Source organism: Purpureocillium lilacinum, assembly GCF_023168085.1.
Source record: "Purpureocillium lilacinum CBS 284.36 DNA, scaffold_7, whole genome shotgun sequence".
NCBI lineage: Eukaryota > Fungi > Ascomycota > Sordariomycetes > Hypocreales > Ophiocordycipitaceae > Purpureocillium > Purpureocillium lilacinum.
The window spans coordinates 2,268,447-2,295,138 of NW_027072117.1; the positions used below are offsets into that span (position 1 = coordinate 2,268,447).

At 54.7% G+C, this 26,692-nt stretch overlaps 9 protein-coding genes across 9 annotated transcripts; 5 read left to right on the forward strand and 4 right to left on the reverse strand.

Annotated features, from left to right (window-relative positions):
• Positions 1-717: 717 nt before the first annotated feature.
• Positions 718-2,603, forward strand: PLICBS_009587 (uncharacterized protein; the record flags this gene model as incomplete). Its single annotated transcript, XM_065601676.1, has 4 exons — positions 718-937; positions 987-1,153; positions 1,468-1,519; positions 1,801-2,603. The coding sequence occupies 4 exons, from the start codon at positions 718-720 to the stop codon at positions 2,601-2,603; spliced, it is 1,242 nt and encodes a 413-aa protein (XP_065457748.1).
• A 390-nt stretch (positions 2,604-2,993) lies between these two features.
• On the forward strand, positions 2,994-3,839 carry PLICBS_009588 (uncharacterized protein; the record flags this gene model as incomplete). The annotated part of the gene is made up of 1 exon (XM_065601677.1): positions 2,994-3,839. One exon carries the CDS (start codon positions 2,994-2,996, stop codon positions 3,837-3,839), a length of 846 nt encoding a protein of 281 aa, XP_065457749.1.
• Positions 3,840-5,346: 1,507 nt separating this feature from the next.
• PLICBS_009589 (uncharacterized protein) lies at positions 5,347-6,362 on the forward strand (the record flags this gene model as incomplete). Its single annotated transcript, XM_065601678.1, has 4 exons — positions 5,347-5,368; positions 5,500-5,607; positions 5,668-6,102; positions 6,187-6,362. 4 exons carry the CDS (start codon positions 5,347-5,349, stop codon positions 6,360-6,362), a joined length of 741 nt encoding a protein of 246 aa, XP_065457750.1.
• Positions 6,363-11,304: 4,942 nt separating this feature from the next.
• Positions 11,305-11,856, forward strand: PLICBS_009590 (uncharacterized protein; the record flags this gene model as incomplete). The annotated part of the gene is made up of 3 exons (XM_018325199.1): positions 11,305-11,327; positions 11,486-11,590; positions 11,658-11,856. The coding sequence occupies 3 exons, from the start codon at positions 11,305-11,307 to the stop codon at positions 11,854-11,856; spliced, it is 327 nt and encodes a 108-aa protein (XP_018176593.1).
• An 843-nt stretch (positions 11,857-12,699) lies between these two features.
• Positions 12,700-13,569, reverse strand: PLICBS_009591 (uncharacterized protein; the record flags this gene model as incomplete). Its single annotated transcript, XM_018325200.2, has 1 exon — positions 12,700-13,569. The coding sequence occupies one exon, from the start codon at positions 13,567-13,569 to the stop codon at positions 12,700-12,702; it is 870 nt and encodes a 289-aa protein (XP_018176594.2).
• Positions 13,570-13,989: 420 nt separating this feature from the next.
• Positions 13,990-16,564, forward strand: PLICBS_009592 (ankyrin-2; the record flags this gene model as incomplete). Its single annotated transcript, XM_018325201.2, has 4 exons — positions 13,990-15,229; positions 15,285-15,345; positions 15,400-15,842; positions 15,957-16,564. 4 exons carry the CDS (start codon positions 13,990-13,992, stop codon positions 16,562-16,564), a joined length of 2,352 nt encoding a protein of 783 aa, XP_018176595.1.
• A 182-nt stretch (positions 16,565-16,746) lies between these two features.
• Positions 16,747-21,976, reverse strand: PLICBS_009593 (uncharacterized protein; the record flags this gene model as incomplete). Its single annotated transcript, XM_018325202.2, has 16 exons — positions 16,747-16,993; positions 17,055-17,531; positions 17,593-18,069; positions 18,118-18,259; positions 18,307-18,371; positions 18,427-18,477; positions 18,528-18,599; positions 18,648-18,768; positions 18,825-19,169; positions 19,222-19,384; positions 19,451-20,208; positions 20,267-20,500; positions 20,549-20,831; positions 20,882-21,646; positions 21,700-21,830; positions 21,889-21,976. 16 exons carry the CDS (start codon positions 21,974-21,976, stop codon positions 16,747-16,749), a joined length of 4,419 nt encoding a protein of 1,472 aa, XP_018176596.2.
• Positions 21,977-22,497: 521 nt separating this feature from the next.
• PLICBS_009594 (uncharacterized protein) lies at positions 22,498-24,180 on the reverse strand (the record flags this gene model as incomplete). Its single annotated transcript, XM_065601679.1, has 3 exons — positions 22,498-23,455; positions 23,509-23,764; positions 23,820-24,180. 3 exons carry the CDS (start codon positions 24,178-24,180, stop codon positions 22,498-22,500), a joined length of 1,575 nt encoding a protein of 524 aa, XP_065457751.1.
• A 762-nt stretch (positions 24,181-24,942) lies between these two features.
• PLICBS_009595 (uncharacterized protein) lies at positions 24,943-25,803 on the reverse strand (the record flags this gene model as incomplete). The annotated part of the gene is made up of 2 exons (XM_065601680.1): positions 24,943-25,724; positions 25,800-25,803. The coding sequence occupies 2 exons, from the start codon at positions 25,801-25,803 to the stop codon at positions 24,943-24,945; spliced, it is 786 nt and encodes a 261-aa protein (XP_065457752.1).
• Positions 25,804-26,692: the final 889 nt, after the last annotated feature.

Below are 26,692 nucleotides of genomic sequence, written 5' to 3' on the forward strand. Positions count from 1 at the left end.
CAGTCGCCTTGTTCTCCCGTCCTCAGTCTTGGTTCGGCAAGCAGCCGTCGGCCCCTCCTAACGCGCGGGCCGCTGGTGGAACCAGTGGGTCGAAGTTGCAAGTGCCGTTTTGCCGCCTTCGTGCCTGCCTGCCTGCTTGTTGCTAACACGGAGCGACTCGCTGTCAGAACTTACAAGGCACACGTGGTCGGCGTGCCAACGTTGCGGGTGAGGCTTGAGAAGGCTGACCTCAATTCGGGGTCGTTGAATCCGGGCATGCAGAAGTCTTTCACGAGATCGTGCGATCCAACACCCAACCGCAGGAGTTCTTGGGTGTTGCCAAACTTCAGGGCTGCGGCCGCTGCCACTCGCTGGGTGCCACTCGGCGTTCTTGGGGGGACAACCCCTGACCTCCAGTCCTGTCAGTTCCAGTCCTAGGTTGCGGGCTGAGGGCCCCGGACCCCGCTAAACACATGGAAGGAGCGGGCGCTAATGTTCCGCCCCCAAGGTCCCGTCGCATGCTATTGCCTGGTGCTCCGCAGCGGGTGGGCGGCTACCTCAGGGGCTTACACTCCAAAGGTCCAGCACGTCCAGGGGACCTGAATTGTATCTCCCACCCGCCTCCCGCTGCATCGAGACATTCCTCAAGCTCTTCCTTCCCCATGATGATGAGCCTGGGCTCGTTCGACCCAAGGCCAGTGGCTGTGGCTACTACCTTCGTGCGCCCGAACCGACACGATGGCTCCCACTACTGACGAGAAAGTGCAGGCTGCTGTCTCCATTGTACAGCAGGCCCAGCTTCCCTACCCGCTGGACCGTCTTTTGGAGTCGTTCGTGTTCGAGGCGCTGAACCCCCGCCTGGCAGCGTCGTTCCTTCAACGCCATTGCCACGACGGGCCGACTCTGCACTCAGACGCGCTCTCACTCGTGTCGGACTGGAAGTACATTGTCGAATCCGGTACGTGTATCTGTGCCCTCATTACGGTTCCCATTGCTGACAGCGCCAGTGTTGCAAAGCGAGACGCTGCCGCAAGCCCCGGACGTGGAGGATGCGTCCATGATATCGAGTCGCGATGGCATGAAATGCTGCATCACAGGGCAGCCTGGCACCCGAAATGACCCGCTCATAGTCACGCCAGTCTTGCCACTTCCTGTGGGCTGGATCCAAAGTAGCGTACGTGTACTCACCAGTTTTCAAGGGCATGTTCGCTGACCCTCGTTGTTTCATCTCAGAGCCGTGTATTTGACATGTTAGGAGCGTTCTTCACCCCCCCTTATCGTGACTGGTGGCTCAAATGCGCCCGAGATCCCAAGAGCATCAGGCCTCTCCACAGTCACTGGTTGGTTTGCCAGTCAGCCGCCGCTGCCTTCGCTCGAGGTGAGGTGAGGATGGACAGACTACAACCATCCTTGATTGAGGTAAGCCAGGCAATCGTTTTTGCTCTGCGAACTCCCATTGAAGTCAGATCTGACTCTGACCACGCCAAGCTCCTCAGTATCGGATCAGTCCCGTCTTCATCGGCCTACGGAACGGACCACTGTTCGTGAACGGGTCGGTTCCGGTCCTCGGCGATCACTCCCGGCGGGGGACTTCACCTGTCGATGCAATATTCATTGGCACCCACGCACGATTTTCAACGAGCATTCGTTGGATTATCATAGAGCAACGAATTCTGTCACGGAAGCAAGGTACCCATGGCTCGTTGTCCGACGCCAGACGCCTTTCATCATCCCCTCTCAGGCGTCAGGGCTTCCTGGCTGGTTTCACAGAATTGTTAAAACCTGCCTTCCTACTAGTGTGGCGATTGCTACCAGAGAAAGTTCGCTTCTTTGCGTACGAATGCCTACGCAAGGTAGGGAGCATTCTCTACGACTACGAAGGCAACAATGTCCAGAGATTGCCTTTCGGCCTGTTCCTCAAATATCCCGGAGATCCTGGCTTGTGTCGCAACGAGTTTCACACCCTACAAATGATTCGCAAGTACACATGTATACCAGCACCGAGACCGCTGGACATTGCTGTCGTCGCGTCGAGTGGTTATCTCTTCCGCCAGAAGGAGTACTTGCTCATGACACAGATGCCTGGTAGGCAGGCCACCGACTGTTACGAGGAGCTCTCTGATGATGAAATGACCACTTTCGTCCAAGAGATGCAAGCGATCGTCTCGCAAATCAGAAGTATTCCTAAGCTCGTTGGCGACGGTTACGCGATATGCGATTCACTGGGCGGCCCCATTCGCGATCATCGCATCCGAGACGCCACGCCATTTGGGCCTTTCGCGAATGAAGATGGCTTCAACGCGCTGTTGCGCAATCCAGACGACTCAAGCCGAAAAGGCCACGAAGCCGTCTTCACTCACCCGGACTTGAACTTTCGCAACATCTTGATCGATGAAGCGAGCAACGAAGACGGGACGATTGGTTGGCATGTGACGGGCATCGTGGATTGGGAGACCGCTGGGTTCTACCCCGAGTACTGGGAGTACACCAAGATGCTATTCGAGTCGTTCAGGTACGAGGAAAGGTTAAAGATCCAGATCCACCGGATATTTGGGGCGTTTGGAGACTATTCCAAGGAAGTCGAGGTTGAGAAACGAAGCTGGGAGGAGGGCGACTACATCTGACTACAAGATAACACATTTGCGGCATCTTGCTATCCGCCGTCGATCCATGACGTATCGCACGACCAACAGTTTTGAGTCGGTTGAATACCATCTATCATGACGAGGCAATCGGCGCCCGACAAGAGGCTGCAAACCATGGCAGGCGCTTAAAGGTTCTGGTGGCAGCTGGTCAGTCAGGGGGCCGCAGGTCGCATTAGGCGCCCGTCCCAAGCGCCCAACAAGCCGCAGGCAGCGACCCTGATTCATCCGCAGGACCCTCTGCTCAATGTTCAACCAGACCTCAATTCCAGGCTGCACGCGAAGCCAGTCCACCGTTTCTCTTCTTCAACCACAAACGCGCACGCAAAAGGAGAGTCTCCGCGTTGGAATTGCACGCTACAAAGCCCAACAATGGCGACTCCCCCGACCATCGTCGCCCCATCGGCAGCTCACACGCACACCGTTGTCTTCTTACACGGCCGTGGCGACACGGCCCCCCGATTCTGCGACTCTCTCTGGCTGTCCACCGACTCGCGCAACTACACCCTCCGCGAGGCATTTCCCTCCTTCCGCTGGGTGTTCCCGACTGCCGGCATCATCCCTTGCCGGACCGCGCCGGGAGACCGCGTCTCACAGTGGTTTGATATCTGGGATGTCCGCAACTTCTCCGACCACGAGGACCTCCAGGCGGAGGGACTGAGGCCTAGTGTTGAGCGAATTCGGAAGCTGCTTGCTGAGGAGGCGGCATTGCTTGGCGGACGGTGGGATCGCATCGTCTTGGCGGGTATCAGTCAGGGTGCCGCTACGGCGACTCACACGCTGCTCAACCTCAACGTTCCCCAGCACACTTCGCCTCAGAATCAGACCCTTCCGCGGCGACTTGCCGCGTACATGGGGTTCTCGTGCAGATTGCCGTTTCCAGGACGCAGCCTCGCGGATACGCGCAAGGTGCTGGGGTTTGCGGACGCACCGACGGACAACGAGGTGTTGCGCAACACGCCGATTCTACTGGAGCACTGTGAAGATGACCCGCTCGTGCTTGTTGAGTACGGCCGAACACTGCGGGAGTCGCTCAGAGGATTCGGTGCGAACGTCGTCTGGCGCGAGTATCAGAATGGAGGCCATTGGTTCAATTCTCCTCAAGGCATGAACGACGTGGTGGCATTTCTGACGAGCATATTCGGAGAGGATTTGAAGTCTGGAAAGCAAGCTCCCGCACAGGGCACTGATGCTGACGACGTGATGGATCTATCTTAGGTGTATCGGCAAGAGCCACGCTACATGTACACTCCCGGGACACTGTCAGAGCTCGGCTCCATTGCCACCTGGAGATACTGCTCAATGGCGGGATACAAATTTGTGGTGGCCCGGCTGCAATACATGGAAGATTCCTCGGGGATCTACAGCATTTCTGATTTCCAGAAGGAGGTCCACGATCGGGTTTCCATAGCTGGCGAGAGGCCGCTGTTCTTCGAAACAATGGTTCAGAAAGACGTACGGGTGCTAATGCCCGCTGGATTTGGCCGATTTGGCCTCCTTGTCCATTCCAGCGATCATTCCCCTCAAATACCTTCATTCTTGCGGTTTCCCGATCTAGCTTCCAGTGCAGATTAATATTGATAACTGGAAGAGCACCGAGCGTTAGTGTTATGCCCATTCGAGATGGCAGACTTGGGGAGCTCGAAGGGGGATCGAGACGGGAGGTCACACACTCATCAATTGGCCATCTTCGGGCTCAAGAGGGAGAGCATTCCCACCTCGCTTCTGCATCTGCGATAAAGCAGACACGCCTACGGGAATGTACACAATGTATATTTGGATGCCCTTGGCATCCTTGATGCTTTCCGCCTCCTTGGAGAACTATTCTTTATCCACACGCATATCTCTCTTTGCCCACGCACTGCCCATATAAACCGGAGGCCCGTACAGTATCAGAGTCACGCGGCGTGGGCAATAGAGATATGCGTGTGGGTAAATAGTAAGTTCTCGTCTGGGTGCGCGCTTGCAGAGGCCGTGGGTGTTTGATGAGCTACTTCACGCAGTAGGCTTCATGTTTGCCGTTGCTGTGTCGACAAAGCCTCGGATTACATGTTATAGTATGATTCGGTCAGCATGCATTACCTGTTTACTTGACGTAGGCCATACAGTCAACTCGGGGCTTCTTCGCGATGCAACTCACAGCCTGCGCACGCATATCAGGCGGAGGAGACGGGGCGGCTGCGTCCAAGCCAGCCCCTGCTCTTCGGCGGGCTCGCAGCCTTGAAGCTAACTGAGACATGGACGTTGGTTGTGCGTTTTACCCCCCCTCGGCCCTTGACCAACAGCAACAACCTTTGCTTGAGACAATCCGCCTCGAGTTGAGCAACGGCCTGCTGCCCAACAAGCCGGCTACATTGGCGACGTGGGTACGGAGTACAGTACTGTGTTTTTGCCGAGGGCGTTACCTGTCACCCTACTTTCCTGGCCACGCAAGGTGCGTTGTGGTGACTCATATCTCCTGCAGCAGAACGCGACAGCAACAGAACCACATCAGCCAGGCGGCACGAGTGTCGGGATTACGGATTGTCGCGTATATGCAAACCCCCTCTATGGGCATGTCTGTAAACCAGTTAATAAGACGTTCACTCGGCAGATGATCCGCATCGTGTACTCTCTACTTTTTGTACTACATGCCACACTGCGGGAAGACTGAAGCAAACCACTGGTGAATCCCTGAGGCTGCACGTGCCTTAGCTTTCCGGAGAGCGACCGACGGCAAGAAACAATGACCTGGAAAGACCGATATCGTAGCTATCTGGAGCCTTGGGATCCCGTTTGATATGGCATTTGGGCTAATCATGACTTCGCGCGAGGAAATCCTTTACCGGACTCTTCGGATGAGAGTGCATTTGGGTGGGAGGCTGACAGTATGTCCCAGCCGTATCCGTGAGCGCCAAGGAGGCCTTTCAGAAGGGCAGCTACCGCATCCTATTTAGTGTTTCCCAGCTTCTGAACATGGGATGCTACAAGTGGTTCAAAGTCCTGAGTATGTACTCCTAAGCAGTGACTCCATGTTACCAGTATGCCGCCTGACTTTCTTGCATAGATGAAAACTTCGTTCGCTTCGAGACAAACAAGACTGCGATCCCCAAACTTGTCCCTCAATGTAGCGGCATCGTGCTGGAGCTCGGTCCCGGGCTGGGCAACCAGCTGTGTCGCTACGACAAGAGCAAGGTGACCCGCATCGTCGGTGTGGAATGCAACCCTCACTTCGCGCCCGACTGTGAACAGAAGATCGAGGAGCACGGGCTACAGGACGTATATGAGCTAGTCGTCAGCGAAATGCAAGAGAGCGACGTCCTCGAGAAGCATGGAATCACAGAAGGCAGCCTTGACACGGTGCTTAGCATCCAGGTGCTGTGCTCGGTGCCTGATCCAAAAGCCGTGGCCAAGGAGCTGTATCGTCTGCTCGAGCCTGGTGGCAAGCTGATCTTCTGGGAGCATCATCGCAATTCAGACTGGCTGACAGCGACCGTGCAACGTAAGTCGCAAGCTGATCAACTACATTTTTACAGCACGCCATTGTCATGGGAATACAATAACCGGGATTGCTAACTGTGAGCAGATCTCTGGAATCCAGTATGGTGGCCGTTCATTGGAGGGTGCAACATGACGCGGAACACGAGGGAGATCCTTGCGGCAGCGGGCAAGTGGGAAAATTATGATAGCATCGAAGGAGATGAGCAACCGTGGAGCATGCTTCCCCTAGTATGGGGTGTATTGGTCAAGCCAGAGGCATGAGGTCGCAACGCGGAAAGGTTGCAGAGTTATTCAATGCTCTTAGGGTCAAGGATGAGGCAAGTACTGTTCGTGGCTCCCAATCGACTACGACTCTAGGATATATGAGAGCAGCCTACCTTATTCCATCGATAACGTCCGAGCCTTCACGTAGAATTCCCTCTAGCTGGGGCTTATACATAGATTAGACGCCTAACTCCCTATATTTCCTTACTACGTATTAAATAACGCTAAGAATTGCAGTACTAAATACGTAACTTAGCAAGGCACCGGATTTAATATACTCATATCGGCAAGACGGAGGTGATTCCAAATAGGAGTAAATGGGTATTTTTTGTTAGGCACATTCCCTCGGTATAGACAAGGATAGCACAGATCTGTCTATGCGGGCACTGAGTTCCAATTCTACTAGAGAACTACTATCTAGTAATTCTAGTATACGCTAAATGAGATGGCTCTCAATGCAAGGATAGCTTTCATAAGTCAGCTAGGCAACATCCATGTCGACCTTGCTATGAACGTGCCTCAGCCAGTGCAACAGTACACTGAGAGGGACCCCTCATTTCAATGGGCCGAAATCCTTTTCGAGGTTGCCCTGAACATCAGCACATCTTTTGGCGCAGTCGGCGCACAGGTTCCAGGGTCCCTCCTTGGGCTGTTCCATGTATACAAAGGAAATTGCATGTGAACGGGTCTTGTTAAACTGCTGCACGACACAAATCGCCGCAGCGACTGAGGACACTAGGACATCTTGCTGGCAAATATAGCATTTGTACAACGTCCTGATCCAGCACATCTTCAACGTCTGGGGTTTCGATAAACTTCTCTGACAGAACAAGGGTAGTTGGGCGCCTCCAGTCTTGGGCTATGGAATTAATGAGGAAAGTAGTCACGACTGCGGAACGTGAGAAGTTCGGAACTCCTCTTTTTATATTTCAACTAAAGGAACAGTGATTATACACCCCCTTTTCCACAAGATCATTTTATCGCAATGGTAGCTTGCCCCCGAATGTGAATCACAGACCCGATTCGCTGTGAACGCCTGATGCCGTGAGTGCGGGGCAAGACGCAAGAAACAGATAGCGATGAAAGCCCTCCAGCGTCAAGTCCTGAGCTTCTGGGCTGTGGATCGCGAACGATCATTAATCTATGATGCATCAGAGCAGCCCGCCTTCAATAGTTCATCTATAACCTCCGACCGTCTACATATGACTCTCTTTTAATTTCGCCGATACAGAGACGCAATGCCCACCTCTCAGTACCCTTATATTATATACTAAACAATACCGGGCACTGTAGTAGCATACGAGCAACGGAGCGAATTCGTAGATTTTAAATACTCATGCGGGTGTGGCTGAGCTGATTTTCGAACTGGATCCATTGTCAATAGCATGCATGTCCTCCTGGTACAGATAATGATAAAGCTACCCGTGGGTAGGTGACAATTTTATGATATTCATATGATTGCTGTAAACGCAAAGATAGCTATCCGTAGGTCCATCATCACAGCAACATCACCTTTGCTATGAACGTGCTTCATAAGGTGTCGCGAGACAAGTAACCGTAATCCTTGTGAAGATTTCTTTGAACCTCAAGACATGTTCCAATACAGTCACGGCAGAGCCAGAAGGGAAAGTTCTTTGGCTGTTCCACGTAAACAGGGCCAGTAATATGTTGGCTCCCGTTGCCCCGCTGCACGATGCAGACCTCGGCAACGACTGTGGCGATTGTGAAGTCTTTCTGGCAAGCATAGCACTTGAACATCTTCTTGGTGAAGCACACCTTGGGCACTTCGAGCTTTGCCAGTCTGCTTTAGCGTGGATGAAAAGGTATGGGTGCCGCACTGCGAAATTATTAAGGGAAAATGGTTACAACTGCTCAACGTACGAACCTGCGAAGTGGTCTTATTATACTCAGAGAAAAGATATAGTGACTTATGCAAGATTACCTCGTAACCTACTACTGTGAATCACAGACTGGACCGACTTTATGCTTGCCTGTTATCATAAGTGGCGGCATACAGGATGGAAGCTCTCTCGCCGTCAAGTCATGAGCGTCTGCCCCGTAGAAAGCACAGTGCTAGTTGCTAGACGGGCATTGAATCACGGCAAACTCTGGGCGGAAACTGAGTACCGAGTTATATAACTTTCACTGGGATCTGGGATATAGATGGGGACGATTCTCGTCGACTAAGGGTCGGAGGGACAGGCTGAGCAGAGTTGACGTCACATCCACACTATAGATAGATAGATTGGACCAAGGAAACAAGATCTTACGCGGAACTGGAAACTATCCCAAGAAACCTTCCATTCCCAGCTCTGTTCTTACTATCAGCCTCTGCCTCAGTCCTCTTAAGCAAGACTGACAAAGTAGAACGCAGTTCAAACTCTCTCAAGATCAGGTGGAAGGCTTTATGGATCTCAATTGCCGACTAACATCCTGATCATCTGTATATTAAAAGTGCGTTTCCGCCACGAGACATGTTTAGATGTACAAAGATACTAAGGTTCGGCTTGTACAACACTATATTATTGTGAAAGTTATTCCATTGGTGACGGACAAATGCCAAAGCAGGAATCTTTCTGCCTGCATGGTGTCGACACGAGCGAAATGCCGAAGTTATTTTGACGCTTTTCCCGACTTCGCCGATTTGGAGCCAGGCCCATACTTGTGGTCTCGCTCCTTTTTGAGCTTTGCAGCATTCTGCGCTTGACACTCGAAACAGTAGATATACGGGGGCTCCGTTGGTCCCGGGATGCGAAGAACACCATGTGTATGTAACATGTTGTTGCTCGGCCGCTCAACGCAATGCAGAGCCGGAACCGTTGAAACCTCGACATCCCTGCGGCACCTATGGCACCTTATGAACCGTTGGACCCAGCACATCTTGTACGTCTCGGGTGTCGACAATACGCTTGGCTAGGGCGAGTCGGTATTGATATGCTGCGCCTTGGACTGCGGAAGCCTGGCATCGAGAAGCGTGTGCGCGACGGCGGAGAATTCGACGCTACGTGCTGGCTTGATATAGTTCAGGGGAAAGCACAGCAATTCAGGGGTTATTTCCTCTAGTGTGACCTTGTCACAGCCCTGTATGAGTCCTAATAAGCGCGAATTACCGACCTAGTACACTTGATGACCACCTGCTACTGTACTAGTCTTCGGGGATAGCACATGCATGGAGCGGCGTCTCTTTGGGTTCTTAATCATGAACTCTTGTGCCATGGTGCACTGCGGTGGAGAGTACGAGTAGCTCGAATCCATGTTTGAGCCTTGCAGTGCATCAACGACGGTCTCCTAATCGCCAAGTCGCGCAAAGTAACACGATGCGTGCTAGGTCTGCTTTATTAGCCAAAGACAGTCCGTCCCAGCTCGCTATAGAAGTCCCGAAGGTTAACCATGAGGTCAGACAGCCACGGCTCAAGCCGAGCCAAGATGAGTTACTAACCCACGGACTGACACCCTACGCTCGCTGTAGTACTAGAAAAGCTACAAGTGCGTCTAGCTTATGAAAGCCACACAGTCTGGTGTCAAAGGTACTGATGCGGAGCACCTAAATGGGGTCATCATGGTGGCAATACAAATGGTGAATCACTAGAAGCGGCACGTTCACGAATTGCGAGGCACAGAAGCTATGGTTGGTGTTTTAGCCGTGCTTGAAATTGGTTCAGAGGTAGCTATGTGTTGAGGACGGACGGTCTGTTGCCTGCAGTCGAACATGGGTCTGAGTGGATGAAGAGCTCGGAGTTGCCATCACCTGGAGAGGCCGTAGACAGACGAATGGCCAAACAAGGCGGGGCTTCGGTCCCTCGCGACACTCGGAAACACCCTGATCAACCTGCTCATTGCTGCCTTCCTCTTCCTTCGAGCCTCCATAAAAGCAGCCAATTCCCTGCGAGCGTTTTCGTCTTCCCTCGCCTTATGTGGTCCAAATTCTTCCTATACCGTTCCTCGCAGGTCTTGTTGCAGAACCTGCGGCTTGAACGGATCCACTTGTCTCTTATCCCCCTCCAGCATTTGCCTGCTGGACGACCCTTCTTCTTTACCGAGCGGCAGAGGGAGGTGGTGGTCTTGTAGTAGGCGCATTCTTGTTGGCACATCCAGCACGTGTAGTAGTAACTCTTGTTAACACACATCGTGTGATATTGGTCTGAACGGGGCTTCCTGTGTGTGAGTGTGTGTGTGTGAGTGAGTGTGTGTGTGTCGTCTGAGAAAGTGTGTTATCGCGGTTGCATGTCAGAACAATTCAATGAGGGCAGGATATGGCGGGCACTGCATGCTCCCATTTTATACAAATGGCACGATGAGGTGTGAGCGGGGAAATTTGGGCGTTCATTGACTGTTCCGACAGTAACCCCTTGATCTGAATCCGAACACATGGAATAGACAATAGCAATTGCAAGGCAGTGCGACCATTTGTTCTGCATCAAAGGCATATATCGTGAGGGAGCTCAATGCATGAACTTCATGTTCGAGGCCGTTGGAAGAGGCTGGCCTAAAGACTGGACAGCACTCGCTCGATATTACCGGCGCTGCCTGCGGGATGTAGATCAAATCGCGGTTAATTGTGGACCAGAGTGGCATTTTACTTGTCTGCAACCCGTTGCTCGGAATTATGCGTGCCAGCGCTACCGTTCAGCGACGGTGTAGAAGCGGGCCGAGTCGTGACATCACCGGTGCGCACTCCGTTGATCCGCACGTCGCTGGCCAAGCCCTCAAATGATCCACGTCTTTGAATCAGATCGTCCACACGTCATAGGCTTAGTAAAGCGTTTCCTCTTGATGTAAATAGCTCGGAACACCTACCTGCCCCTGCTTCTTCAGTCTACATCTGTGCATTGCTTTCACGTCATCACAAGCCGAGTCGCCGCCGCACCAGACCAGACCGCCCGTACAAAAGAGCTTCAGGGACAGCCGGCTTATCCTTTCACAGCCGACATCAGTCAGAATGGGCGTCCACAACGTTCGGTCGTGAGTACTGCTTTGCCCTTTCGATAGTGGACGAATAATGTGCCGACCCCTGCTCTGTGCGCCGTTCCAATCTGCCAGGCCTTTGCGTCCGGCGCGACGACCGGAGCCGCAGCGCGACAAAGACGCACAGAAGTGGAAGCTGACATGTCGCAATACAGAACGGACGAGTTTAAACAAACGCTCAAAGACAATGACGTAGTCGTCGTCGACTTCTTTGCTACGTGGTGCGCCCCGTGCAAAGCAATTGCACCCGTCTTTGCTCAGTGCGTCTGATCCCATGGTCGAGTCCTGTCGTGCGAGTCAACAAATGATCTAACAACGGCTTTGCAGTTCATCCGAGCTCGACAAGTTCCAGAACATCAAGTTTGTCAAAGTCGACGTCGACGAGCTGAGCGACCTGACGCAGGAGCTTGGAATCAGGGCCATGCCCACATTCCACCTCTACAAGAATGGAGAGAAGGTCAAAGATCTCCAGGGAGCGGATCAAAAAGGCCTGATTGAGCTCTTTGAGATTGGCGCCGGTGTATGAGGCCCTGGAAAGCACGCGGCTGTGAGAAAGAACACGGAGGAGGAATCAGACAATCACAGGCAGAATGTAGAATGAACAGAGCGTGGCATTTATGATTCCTCAATCTTCAGTCTGCGCTACATACCCATTGAGGGTGGCTCGAAACTCATCTCAGGACGGTCTGCAAGAAGTTTTGCTCGTATCCACCAGCAGGCATCCCTCGCACAGATAGACATCGTCTGGCTGTCGGTCGTATGGTTGCAAGATGGTCCGGAGGCCTTCCCCGCAGCCACCCGGCCAAGGGTTTCCCATTTCGTGAGCCTTGGTACAGGGCTCTGCGGGAAGTATTTTGACGAGCCGGTCTTCTCCGCAATCGGGACAGACGGTGTATTGATGGTATTCCACGCACATGATCGTTGATGATGGCTTCGAGACGCAATTATCACCACGCAGGGCGTTCCAGGCTGCGACGATTTGTGACAGTGACGCAGTGAGTGAAAGGTATTTTAGTCCTGCAGGTTTAAACACAAATCCTCAAGTCTCGTCAAGCAAGCGGCACAGTAGATTCAGTGCTTTGTTCTTTCATTTGGCGAATGTCACGGCGCTTCAATGGACCGATGACGGGCGGCATTAATCGCACAGGACAGTGGCAATTCACTGCGCTTTCTAACAATTGGTTGTTCACGGAGAACGTGCGTGTGCGCCTTGAAAGCCTTTTATGACCAGGATTTGGCTTGAAAGGAAGTGAATTTGCATGGACGGCAACATGGTGGCATCATTGGCGAACTCACGAACCCTCTTTCATCAGGGGGCGCGCCAGTCGTGGCACTTGAGTGAAAGGAACGCTACTTCGTGCCAATCCATTCAATCATCGCTCGAATCAGAATACTCGTCGCTGCCATCTCCCTCCGCAAACCCTTGTAGGCCGGCATCGCCAGCCTCAACATCCTCGCCATCAAAAAACGAGAAGACAGCGACCTCGTTGACACCTTCGTCGTCTTCGCTCTGTGGGGCATCATCCTCATCCGTGCCGTATCGTGCGTGTTTCGTCTCGTCCTCGTCATTTTTGACGAACTCGTCCCGCCTCTTGGAGTAGCGGAATCGCCGCAGCCGGTATGCCAGCACGACGTCGCCTTCGACGGAGTCGTGGTAGCTGGACTTGGTGTTCCTGTTTGCCGACAGGTCGGCGGAGACTTCGACACCTGTTCCTGGCGGGCCCAAGCCAACACCGGCCTTGCCTCCCCTGTCTGCTGAAGCATTCGCCGTCCGCGTCAATGTGCTGGCTATCGCAACCCCAACGACCATGTAAACCGGTGCACTGAAAAATGACTGTCGCACGTAGCTGTCCATTTCCTGTGTTCGCAGCGCTTTGTTGACATATTCTGCTGGTGGCACGAAATGCTGAGCGCGAACCCTCGTTGCCTCAATGTTGTCGGACACGCCTGTGGCCCATTTCCCCTCAAGCGTGGGGGATGCTCCGAGGATGGCGGCGAGGACCGACGAGGCGCCGATACCTGCCCCAAAGCCGGAATCAACGGCGTCGCCGAGGCTTTTGGTGACTTGCTCACGCTCGTGAATAACAAGCGACGGGTCGATTGCCACGACGGCGCGGCGATTGAGAATGTCTATTGTGTCGTTGGGCTTTTTGAGAATGCTGCCCAGCACCAGGTCATCAGGCGCAAGGGATTCTTGCGGCACGATCCAGTATTTCTTGGACCTGTTTCCGAAAGGCATGCTGTCGCCTGGTGGTCTCGCAAAGGTGGCGTAGGTTGGGATTCAAGCATGAGAGTTGAGGCTCTTCAACGTTGGATCCTGAATGCGCGGAGTAGCGGAATCCTACTGTCAACCCAAACCCGCTCTGACGGCGCACGGCATGCCCGACTGATGATCAAGGCAAGGCAGAATCAATCTGCCGACCGTCAGCCGCGGCCCATGCATCGGCAGGGTTCTTAAACTGCATCAAGCTTAGACGCGACATGCATGTCAGCTTGTGGCGGGACGAACCACGGCCCGTGAGAACCGCCCCCGCCGCCTGCACGGGCGACAGGACTCGTGCATTTTCAGCCTCACCGCATGGCTCTTGCATCATCGAGTTGAACATGCGCCAAGGCCAGTTGCGACTCGGGCACACGTCGACTCTTCATACGACGCGCGATGAAGCCCTCAGACACAACTGTGCGCTTCTTGCGCGAGCAGCAGCTTGACCCTGAAGCAAACCCCGCGCACAGAGCGGCAGCGATCCACCAAGCCGTCGCCGCGAAGCGACTTGGTGTTGTGGAAGATCTCCTCAACTTGTATCCAAAGGAATGTCTCGATGCGAGGTCTCCAAGGGGAGGCAAAGGCGGCCGAACACCTATTCACAACGCCGCGCAAATGGGCCTACGTCAAATCACCTTGAAGCTCATCCAGAAGGGTGCCAAAGTAGACGCGAGAACCAAGAAGAACTGGACCGCTCTCATTCTCGCCGCAGAGTCGGGCCGGACTGAAGTAGTCAACCTTCTCCTCCAGCACGGGGCCGACGTCAATGCTCAGACGCAGTTCGAGAACACAGCGACGAAAGGATTCACAGCGCTTCACGTTGCCGCAGAGTTGAGAACCCCAGAGACAATCCTGGCCTTGCTTCTCCACGGAGCCGACACCCAGATCGCGACACCCGCTGGAGAAACACCTCTTCACTTTGCAGTCAAGGCGCGTTCGGCACCCGCGGCCTCTCTGCTGCTCTTCCATGGCGCTTCTGCGACAGCAAAGGACGAGAAGGGAGTCACGCCTCGGGATCTTGTCAACAACCTGCGGGGCGTAGACCGTAGGAAGTTTGAGCACATCTTCGAATGCGCCACCTGCGACGGCAAGCATGAAGGCCAGATACAGTCCCACCTCCAGACCGACCCGTCCATAGACATGGCCAAGGCCATCCACTGGGCGGTAGAGAAAAACCTGGATCGTGCCGTGGCGTACATCTTGCACGCTGATCCGCACGCTGTGGAGGCGAGAAACCCTCGTGGTTGGCATCCGCTTCACTACGCGGCGAGGAATAACAAAGTTGAAAGCGCCGAGGTCCTGCTTCAGCACGGCGCCGACGCCAACTGTCTGACCAAGACCGGATGGACGCCACTCATGCTGGCTTCGGAACAAGGGCATAAAGGCGTGGTCCGAGTCCTGCTCAACCACAAAGCGGATCGGGACATCTCAAACGATGAGAACAAGACGGCGTTGCAGATTGCCAAACACTGCAATCAGAAACTGATAGCTATGTTATTGACCGTGAGGCACGTTGCAGCGTCAGATGTCGTGTTGGAGGTGCCTGATGCGGGCAGCAATGGGCTGTCACCGCCCAAGAGCCCGGGTTTCCGAAGGACACCGTCTCCCGGCCCTCGGCAAGGATCAGAGATTGAAGGTAACTGACCAATCTGCCAACGATTATCGAAGGCTGAGCTAACCGCCCTACAAAGGCGAGCTATATGCACTCAGCGATGCCAGTGCTACCGAATCATCCATCTCGACTCCAGAAAAGTGAGTTATAGCAATGCTCGCTTCTTCTTCGATGATAAATACTGACAAACACAGCTCCGAGTACATGGAAAAGTTCTTCACAGAGCTCGAAAGGACCTGGTACAAGTACATCCAGTGGCATCCGGATGACGATAAGATGGCCAAGAGCGGGGGCCAGGAATGGGCCGGCCCGGTCAAGATTGCAATCCTCGACACTGGGATAGACTTGAAACACGACGACTTCGCTAAGCCAGCACGCAGGCGCAGCAAGATTGGGCAGCGTGCAGCGCGCCAACTTCCCGAAACGCCGCAGCGAGAGCGTATCAAGGCGTGGAGGAACTTTGTCGGGGAGCCGGGGGAAGAAGAGGACGTCACTGACAAGTCGGGCCACGGAACGCATATCGCTGGACTTATCCTCAGCATCGCTCCGCGCGCGGAGCTGTACATTGCAAGGACGAGCACAGGCCAGGAGCATCTACAGACTGAAGACGACGACAAGAAGCCGGCTTCCAAACGGGGTAGGCGAGAGACTCGTAGACCTGTTGAAGAGGCAAGCAGACATAGTCTCCCTTTCTTTCACAAAAGATGACCAGCTAACTATTAACAGGCGATTCGTTGGGCCATGGAACAAGGTGTTGACATCATCAACCTCTCTCTGGGCTTCCCGCGAGAAAGCTCTTATGATCTCACCCGGGCGTTGGAAGAAGCCGACCATCGAGGCATCGCCGTTTTCGCCGCTGCCGCTAATCACGGCAATCGAGACGCAATAGCCTGGCCAGCCCGAGATCGCGATTTGGCCGTCTGCGTCACCTCCGGGGACGAGTTTAACAACTTGTCGCGCTTCGCACCCGGGCCTGGACGCGACTTGCCGGTCTTCATCACCCATGGCGAAGACGTGGCGAGTCACTGGCCGACCGGACTTGGCCAGGGCCCCGGCTTCCGCAAGATGAGCGGAACGTCGGTGGCGACACCCATCGCAGTCGGTATGGCGGCCATGGTGCTGGCGTTCCTGAACAGGACGAACGCGTGGACGCCGAGCCAGAAGCGACAGTGGCTGGACAGGAGTAAGGAGAGGAGATTGCGGAGTACAAGGGGCATGGGAAGGCTTTTGGAACATATGTGCCGGGATAGAAATGGGCTCAAGGTCCTGTCGCCGAAGCTGATGTGGGAAGAGGATCCCGATGCGGACCCTCTGGGGGTCCTAGGCGACATGGCGCGGGCATTTAGGTTGCCGGGATGAACAGGAAGCTGGCAATATACCTGGCGTGCGCAGTGAATGAGGTGATCCGACGTTGTAATTGGACCCGAAAGTAGCTTCCAATAAGTAGACTCAGGTCCAGAGACGAGTCATGCGCGCTCGAGGTCGTCGCTGGCGCCCATGCATGAATGCACCACTATCACAGTAAAACTGCCTTGGTATTCTTAGCTAGAACTCTGCCTTTCCCCCCGCTTCGACTTCTCTGCTCGGTACAGCCGGGCAAAGTAGCTGTCTCCATCCCGCAGCAATTGTCCCGGCGCATCATATTCCACCAGCAAGCCCCTATCTAGGACAGCCACCTTGTCAAAGTCCAGCAACGTGTCAAGACGGTGCGCAATCATTATGATGGTGCGATCCTTGAACTCGGTGCGAATGACTTCCTGAATCTTGGCGTCCGTTTGGCTATCGACACTGCGGGCGAAGTCAGCAACCTTGGTCGCGGAGGAGAGTCATTGAGCAGGAAATGCCTTACCTGCTGGTTGGCTCGTCGAGAATGAGAACGCAGCTCCGTTTCAACAATGCCCGCGCCAGACAAAGCAACTGCCGCTGCCCATGCGAGAAGAACGTCTCGTCCATCTTCTCGTCCAGTGGCGACTCCTTTTCGTCTCCAAGCTTGCTGCGGATCACAGCCCACAGGCCCACACGCTCGAGCGCTGCCACCACACTCTCGTCATTGTGCTCGCCAAGCGGGTCCATATTGAACCGGATGGTGTTTGTGAAAAGAAAAGGCTCTTGGGTGAGGCAGCTGAGCTTCTCGCGGAGGAGCGAGCGCGGCACCCGTGTGATGTCCTCACCGTCGAGCACGATCTGACCCTCAACAATGTTGGCGAGACGCAGGAGGGCCTGAATGGTGGAGCTTTTGCCACTCCCGCTACGCCCGCAGAGGCCAATCTTTTGGCCATGCTTCATTGTCATGCAGAGGTCGTGCAGGATGGGTTCCTCGGTAGAGCTAAGTGCGCAGGTTCAGCATTAAGTCGCGATGACACTTTTGGCGGAGCTGGATGACTTACTCGTACTGCACAGACACGTTTCGGAGCTCCAAGTCGCCGCGAGCTGGCCACTGTACGCTCGGCACTCTGTTCTCCTCTGGGAGGCTCTCGGAGGGCGCATTCTCCGAGAAGTTCTTGATCCTGGTCACAGCACCTAGCGACGTCTCCAGGGTCGACCATTGCAGCACGATGCCTTTGAGGTTGTTCCCCAAATCCATCATGTTGACGAGCGCGATGCCGAGCAGCGACGGGTTAATCTTGCCACGCAGAGCGACCGCAGATGCTACCAGCAAGATGGTGAGCCCTGCGACGACGAGATCAAGGACGAGCGTAAGCCAACGCTGGATACAGTAGAGCAGGTACGACGGCTTTTGCGCATTGTCAAGAAGATCCATGCCCTTTTCGACGTAAGGGCGGACCCAGCCGAAAGCACGTATGGTCGCAAGGCCATTGATCGACTCAAGGAAATGCGAGTACAGCGGAGCCTTGTGTTCAATTCTGCAAGAGTTAGCTCATGGCATTCAAGAAGAGAACGGCGATACCTACTCCAAGAGACGCAGTTGTTTAGAAGTACGGACGTAGAACCGCTGGATGACGGCGAGAACGACAGCGACAAATGGGATGCAGATGGCAAAATAGCTTACGGCGCTGATGGCGAGACCAGCGACAGCGAAGCACAAGGTCACTTCTGTTGAAAGGTCAGACTAGCATACTAGTCCGGGGCGCGAGACTCACCGAACATGAATATGCTGAGGGAGATGGGCAGCACAATGTCGACGAGTCGCATGTCTTGACTGAACCTGTGAAGGTATGAGTGAAAGTTCGATCAGTGCAGACGGAAACTGTCTGGTGTACCGGTTGACAAGCGAGCCCGTCTCGTGCTTTGACAGAAAGGAGAGAGGTGCACTGTGAGCTGTCAGCTGCAGCCTCCACGACGGATGTGATACCCGACATACTTCATGACCGCGTTGAGCACTCTGGTGTGCAACGTCTTGCCGCTGGTCGGGCCCATGAAGATCAATCCTTGCCTAAAGCCGGTCAGCCTTCATCTCCAGGTCCAGTCGTAAGACACATACATGATTGCTAAGGAAACGCCTGCAATCTCGACGACGGCCATGAACGCGTACAGACCCAGCCAATAGCCCACGTCGGTGCTCTCATGGCCTCTGCCTTCTCCCCACCAAGTGAGCCAGATATCTGCAATCTCTCGTCAGGCCAAGTCCCTGGGCTTCACGATCGCATCTCTGACTTACACCTGAACATGTAGAAGAAGGTATGAAGGATAATGTACAAGCCTGCGGGAATAATGTTCAACCACGTCACCGATGCAAGGTAGTACTTGAAGGTGCTTCGGTCACTCGCGCGGCCTTGAGGCTCCTCAATCGCCTCTGCCGCAGCCTGTTTGTCGTAGCTATCGCTGTCGCCATCTTCAGGCTCCTCGGCAACATCCTCGTCTGGCTTATCCGAGTGCGGCAGTGAGATATCGAGGTCCCGCACATAGCCTCCCTTGGAGCGCAGGTCGTTGAAGGTCCCCTGCTGAACAATCGATCCGTTCTTGTTAAGCGCAATGACAAAGTCAGAATCGGGAAGATGATGAACTGTTCTTGTGAGCCGAGAATCCTAGCTGCATCTGCGCAGGTGTCACCTTACCAGCGTGCGTTGCGAGTATGATGGATGTACCGCTCCTTCGCAGCAGACCATCCTGGGCGAAGACGCGGTTGAACACAGTCTTCTCCGTGACTTTATCCAGTCCACTAAACACGTCGTCAAATATCGCAACTGGCTTTCTCGCGTAAACTGCACGTGCAATAGCCTGCTCTTCAGTCAGCACAACGCAAAGCTAGGACGATCGGCCCAACAATCGTCAGGCTCAACTCACAATACGCTGCTTTTGCCCGCCACTGAGCTTCAATCCCTTGTCGCCGACGACAGTCGCGGCGCCGTCAGGTAATCGGCCAAGGTCGACGGCCAAGTCGCACGCCTCAACGACCGCCTTGAACCAGGACTCATTGTACCCTTCTGTCTCCGCAATGATGTTCTCCCTGATCGTAGCGTTCAGCACCCATGGCGTTTGATCGCAAAATGCCACGGCCTGTGAGCTCAAAGAAACGTGGCCGTTCGAAGATGCCGTCTCGCCGAGTATAGCCTTGAGAAAGGTCGACTTTCCAGATCCAATTGGCCCAATGATCATGGTAAGCGAGCCCGTCTGGTGTTGAGGCAGCTTGGTGTCAATTTCGCGCAAAACAGGTTTCTCGCCCCAGTCAAAGTTGCCATTTGCGATCGTTACGGATGCAGAGGGGTCTCCTTTGTGCTTGAACGTCTGCAGCTCGATGCCGTCGGTTGATGAACCATCGGTGGACCTTACTGATACACCATCTCCAAATCCCGACTGAATAGCGCGACTGTCGATGCGCTCGGGCAGGAGTAGAAACTCTTGGATTCTCTTGAAGCAGCCAAAGGCGGAGAACGAGAACGGAATGCTGCCAAGCAAGAGACTGAGCGGCAACATCATGACATTGAGAATCGAGACAGCCGTGATGGCCTGTGCAGCAGAGAAGGACTCAGATCCAGATACCTTGGCGGCAATGGCATATGCGCCAAAGGTCGCTGTTTGAGTAATGGCAATGTTGCCGTTGGCTGTGCGAACTGTAAGCCCGCCTGGATCAATCTACGACATCGATATGTATATGCTTACTGATGACGTTGGCCCAGACATTCAGAAGACGGAACTGCTTGCCAGAGTTGATATCATTGTCGCGCTTCGTCTCGATGAGCTTGGTGAAGGTGTCAGAGTAGCCGAGCATCTTGACGGCCTTCATCGAACCCAACACCTCGGACGTGAAGTTGATGCGATCTTGGGTTGCCTTTTGATACGTGATTTGGCGGGGAACCATGAGTCGGCCGATCATGGTATTGAGGAAGAGGCAAACTGCTTTGTCAGACACAATCTTATGATGGCTTTTCCGTTCTCACGTACTCAAGCTCATGATGATCGGGGCCGCCGACACAGCGCCGAGCTGCTGCGTAAGCATCCACATGGCAATGGCGACAGTGATTGTATTCGCCCACGACTCCACCAGGAGCATGTTGATGCGCTCCGTGAGCATTTCGACATCGTTTCCCATGAGCGACACGGCCGACGACTCGCCAAGCTGCTTGGTAGGCAGGCGGACCATCTTTCGGTAGATGAGCGAGATGAGGCCGCCGCGGATCATGGCGCCGGCGCGGAAGGTGAGGTGCTCGTGCCAAGCAGTAAGTATCTGTTTCGTTAGAGTCGAAACGCCGTTCAAGGAAAGACTCTGGAACATACTGCTGAGCCGATGAAGACAAATGCAAAGGCGCCAATAAGCCCGTAGCCCAAGTTTGTCGTCGCCTCGCCACTGGGCATCGACAAGAAACGCAGCGCATTCGACACCAGGTACGGCTGTGAGATGCTCAAGCCAATCATCCCAACGCGCGGCAAGGCAATGCTCAGCAGCTCCCATCTGAGCACGTTGAGGGTAGTCAAGAACAGCATCGGCTTGCGGCCGCCGGCCGTTGCCTTGTCCCATTTGGTTGCAAAGCGCTTGTCGAGTCGCCTTGATGAGAGCCTCTCGTTGATGGTTGGCAGGTCATTGTTCGTGAGCACCGTTGCCCAGCCTGTGATGAGCAGAGGATTAAGCCAAACAAAGAAGCCGCGGCTTAGAGGCCCACTGGTGCTCTCGTGCGACGGGCTGGATCCGCTTTGAATTAAAATGCTGCGCTTCTCGACTGTCTCCAGTACCAAAAGCGAGAGCTTCAATCCTGCAGACGCGGAAAGGACGCCTGCGTAGGCGGAGTTGGCCGATGCGGCGATGAGCCATTCGGTGCGTAAGCGGGCAGCGTCGAATAGCAGCGAGACAGAGAGATATATCGTCAACAGAAAGGACGGTCGGATAGACTTCACGTGTTCGACGTGGGAAAGTATGACGATTGTGAATGATGCGAGGAGGCTGAGCACGGCGGCGGCGATGGCAAGTTTCGAGCCTGCCCGGGGAGAGGACGCGACGACGGCGAGAAGGGCGACATTGAGAGCGGCATACAGGCAGCCGGTAATCTGATTCATCAGCTCAGAATAAACGGTCTCGACACTTCTCCTAGTCAACATACCAGCTTTGGGGTATACGTTGCCTCGCGCTTGGCCTTGTCCCCGGAACGAAAGAGGTACACGCATCGGCCACCAGCTAAGACGAGAAATACGGCCGCGGGGAGGATTGTGAGTATGCTCTCTTCAAACGACACTTTCGTTGCGTTAGTTGAATGTGGACTGCAATGCTCGAAGCCTTCAAGTAGGCTCACATGTAAAGTCGAAGCCCCCTCGACAACCTTGGCTCCAGACGCCCGGCCCGAAGGCGCCATCACCGCAGTCGGTGTCGTTGCGGGCCATCGCTCCTGAAGTCGTCCAGAGTTGACGGCGGCGACTTCAAACAACGACGCTGCGCCGGCGCGGGACGGCGGGCAAAAGACCTTTCATATTTGCGAGACTAGGCAGCCACACGCGATGGTCCAGATAAGCTGAACAAGGTCGAAAGGACCCTTTGTGGAGTGCCACTGGCGCGGGACCAGCGATGCGGTCCCCGTACCCGGAAGCCAGCCCGAGATGGCGGCGCGGAGCCGCTTCGGGCAGGTCTCGACCGAGGCCACGCACAGCACTGGCGCGGCGGGTTGCGTGGGTTGGCGATTGAGACCCCACAAGGCGGCTGGCACCATTCACTAAGCGAGGTCTCGACTGGCGTCAGCAATTAGCCTCCGAGTGCGTTCCCCAACTCATCGAGCTGTGTGGCGACGAGAAGCGGCCGGTGAAATAGAGACGCGTCCCTGGCTGTCGCACGCGATACGCGGCTCTAGTGTCATAATTGGCATGCACGATTGATGGCCGATGTACAATCTATCTTCTATTTTACACTCTTATTCCGGATGTAAATGGCTCCCTGCTGCCGACCGGTTGGACCTCTCGCCACCTAACCCCTCTCCCTCATCGTCGAGACTCTTATTTGGTGGCTTCACAAACATCAGCGCTGTCAGCGCGATGCTGCAGAGAAACGCAATGTAGAACCACGGCAGCCCCATCCAGATGCCCTTGCGCCGCAGCCCCTGATCGAAGAAGAAGGCCAGCACCGGCCCGCCGATGAACGAGCCCAACACCTCGATCATGCCGATAAGCGCATATAGGCGCGACGTAAATTCGGGGTCGACGTAGTGCGTCACGGTGGCGCGTGCGAGTGGGCTGTCGGCGGCACCGAACGTGCCGATGAAGAGGCCGATGAGGAACAGCACCACGTTGTGACTGAACCCTTCGATGAGCGCGCCGGCGATGATGAGCAGCGTCGACACTTGCGTCAGGAACAAGTCCTTGCCGAAGATGGTGAAGCGGAAGCGCGGCGACATGAGAATCTGCGACACCTTTGGCAGGCCTGCAAGAAGGACCAGATTGAGCACGCCAAGCGGCGAGAGCAGAAGGCTCGTCTCGGCGAGCTTCCAGCCAAAGTGCTTGCTGATGTACTGCGCCAGCGTACTGGTGTAGGCAGCAAACCGCGCACTCTGGAACAAGAAGGTCAGGAGTACGAGCGGAATGTTGACGTTCTTGATCATGTCGAGCGACTTTCGGAGATCGCGGATGCCGTTGCTGAGATGCTCCTTCAGGTCCTCAAGCAGCGGCCGATCATGCTTGTGTTTCGCCTTACCCTCTTGGACGACAAGCGTCTCTGGGATGAAGAAGAAGACACAAAGCATGAATGGCGTGATGAAAATGACAACATATATGGGCACCCAAGGACCGTACTTCTCCATGAGTAGGCCAGCGAGAAGAGGTCCAACCAGGCCGCCAGCGGTCGCTCCGAAAGTGAGGTAGAGGAAGCTCGCCGCTCTGCGCCTGTCAGTATGTCATGAAAGGAGACGAAGTGACCGCAAATAACGTACTTTTCCTTCTCGCTACTCACATCGGCTGCCATGGCGTACAGCGTGTTGAGCAACACAGGAACGCCGCCGCCAAATAGCAGGAAAAGCGAGCCCGTCATGAGCAGGTACGGGTTCTCGCGCACTGCCTTTTTCATGACGTTGAGCATGAACGGCGCAAAGCCAAATGAGACAGCGACACTGCCATAAGCCATGAATGCAGTGGGCTTGCGGCCGATGCGGTCCGCGAGAATGCCATACGGAAATGCCACGATCAGAGCTGCGTTCCATTAGCGCCATTTCCCTCAATCGCCCTGCCACGGCTCGAAGCATACTCATGATGGCGTTGACCAGCCCGACCCAGCCGAGCAAAAAGGCCAATCGCGACTGAACCTCGTCGCCCTTGCACTTCATCTCATCGATGATGTCGGGCCCGTCGTCTTCGTACCAGGCATGGCAGACAGCATCCTCAATCAAGCGGTAGAGCGGAATGAGCATGAGCATGCCGCTCGAGGTGATGCAGAACTTGAGCGTCGCCGCCAGGAGCACGATGGTGCCCGGCGTCTTGGCCTGCCAGCGCTTGGCCTTGATGCGCGGGCGCGTGGGTAGGGGTTCGTCGGGACGCTCATAGTCGTCGTCCAGCAGAGGGGCATCCTCCTCGGAGGGCGGCTCCGTGTCTAGTTCCAAGTCGGACATGGTGGCTTCTGTCGAAGATGAAGGCAAGGATCGTGATGGCGGCGGCGGCGACGCCGTGGTAATGAATGTGTCGTTCAGGGCAAAGGATGGTGAGACATGACGAGGCGAAGAGCTGCTGGACGCGTCTGCCTGCGGGAATGCGAAGAAAACGAAGATGAGTGTCGCAAGCTCCGAGAATGTAAAGGTTGCGTAGTTGACGAGGCGGGTCCCGGCCAGGGTCGCGGGCGCAGGGCATTCTGAGCCTAAAAGCCCATATCGGCCTTGGCCGCCGTATCAGATGCGAGGGATTACGACTCCCGCAGCTTGACTTTGTGCATCTCAGCCCCCAGCTCGGGCGTAGTTGCTCCGCCCCAGTTGACTGCCGATCATTGGCTTCCCGCCTCACGGGCCAGAGCTTCCATCGCGGGAGCAATGATGCCTGCAATAATTGCCTACATTGTATGCTATGACTGGTAAGTATCGCAGCTTTGCTTGAGATGCTGACAGAGATCCCGTCCGCCGATGGTAGAACAGAAAGCAAGGTGACGAGCTTGAAATGGGCCACCGCGGCTTCGTCTGAAGGACTGGAGAAGAGGGATAGGCAGAGCCACTAGCTACCCACTGCCTGCGCCACCACTGTTCAACATTGAGATCAAGAATCTATGACAAAAGCGTCTCCATGAAGCGGACCTCCTACCATGGCAGACTATACCGGATATGAACAGTGCAACCATGAACCTGTGTCTTTTGGCGGCATCCCCGGAAGCCCTCAGCTGGAGGTCCTTAGCTGACCTTGGGCGTTGGCTGGGGCAGTGGCCTCTCATGGTCATCAAGCCAGCCTTGCGGATCAATTGACCACTTAATGCAGTTGTTCTCGAGTGTTCCTCCGTGTTTGTGGTTCTCCCCTTCCATGTCGCATAGATCAACTGGCTTGCGGAGTTCCTCTCGACACTGCGCTTGATCTACTACCCACTCGCACCCTTTCTTGATAGAGAGATTCATGACGACCCTCATGTCGGCAGCCTCCCAGTGCGGAGGCGATGAGTTGAAGTCTTCGGTTTTCTCGACGCTGTATCCAGAATATACTGCTCTGTTTTCGAAATCGCCGCAGAAGTGCTCAATCGCTTGGATGAGACGTCCGCGGTGGCTCCATTGCCCGCCGTGGAAACAGCGACTAGAGCTCTCGGGGAAATTTGGGGTTTCCCATTTTCGAGTCGGGGCAGGCTTGATGGTGGCTGTGGTGGTGGTCGTCCTCGGCGTGCTTCTTTCGCTACTGGTCGTCCGGGTGCTCTGGTAGCTGCTTGTAGTGCTTGCGCTGCTGATGACGGGGTCTTCTGGGTCGTATTGGTCATCTGGCTCTCCGTCAGTGGGTGAATCCGAAGGCTCGCATACGTCGTCCCCCTCATCTTCTCCGTCGCCTTCATCCGGCGGCGGTAGCGAGACTTCGTCTCCTTCATCGTTTTCAGGGTCGTCTCCTTCATCCGTATCAGGGTCGTCTCCTTCATCCGTATCAGGGTCGTCTCCCTCTTGGCTATCCCCAGAGTTGTCTGGATCGTCCCCCTTTCCTGGCGGACAGGGAACCATGCAACCCGAAGGAAGAGGGAAAGGCGCCCCGACTGCGATTGTGATCAATGGTAGACTCATGGTCGCTGGCGGCGGGATTGGACCAGGCAATGTAGGAGTCGTCGTATGTTTCCGTCCATTATGATCGGACCATGTCCTGGGTGGCCAAGTTGTTGTTCGTGGAACAGGAGTCGACGTTCTCAACCTCTTCGTATTCTTCGGATCGTCATCGTCTACCACAACGGTTTCGACAGGCCAGGAACTTTTAGTGATTATTGGAAATGTTATTGTGGTTTTGGTTTTCTTGTCGTCATCCACCCAAGTGATGCGAGGGTACTCAAGAGTCGTACTTATATTTGGCCACGGGGGCAGCACAAAAGTGCATGGGGGAAAGCATTTCAGCTGCGGATGGTCAGAATCCCAAATGTTAGGTGAGATCCATATCGTCGTAGAATTGTTGACGGCATCGTCTCCCTCTCCTTCGCGAAAAGGTTGTCCGGCCGGAATAGTGAAAGGTGAAGGAAAAGAGGTTCCCCGTGGTATGACAGTCTCCTTCGGCAGTGGCACCCCTGATGGTACCGAGTTTCCGTCTCTGTCAATGAAGGGCTGATTCGGGATGAATCCGCTAGGCAACGGAACATCCATGGGTAGCGGTAGGCCCGGTGAGATGAGTATTGGGTTACCAAGCGACCCGCCAGTTCCACAGCATGTCGATGTTATGAGGCGGAAGAAACTGCACGAGGAACATTTGGCCTCTCCGGGGCCTTTTGGAGTATTTTGATTGCCATCATGTGGCAAAGCTGGCAAATCCGTGGCGGCTCCAAGTCCCAAAGTGAAGGTCGATCCCCGGGGCACAGTTGTATGTGCCATAGGGATGACGGTTGCACTTTCAGGCGAGACGTTTTCGTTCGGACCTTCGCCTCCTCCTGTTTCGGGATCAAAATCGATTGACCAAATCATCGTACCACCG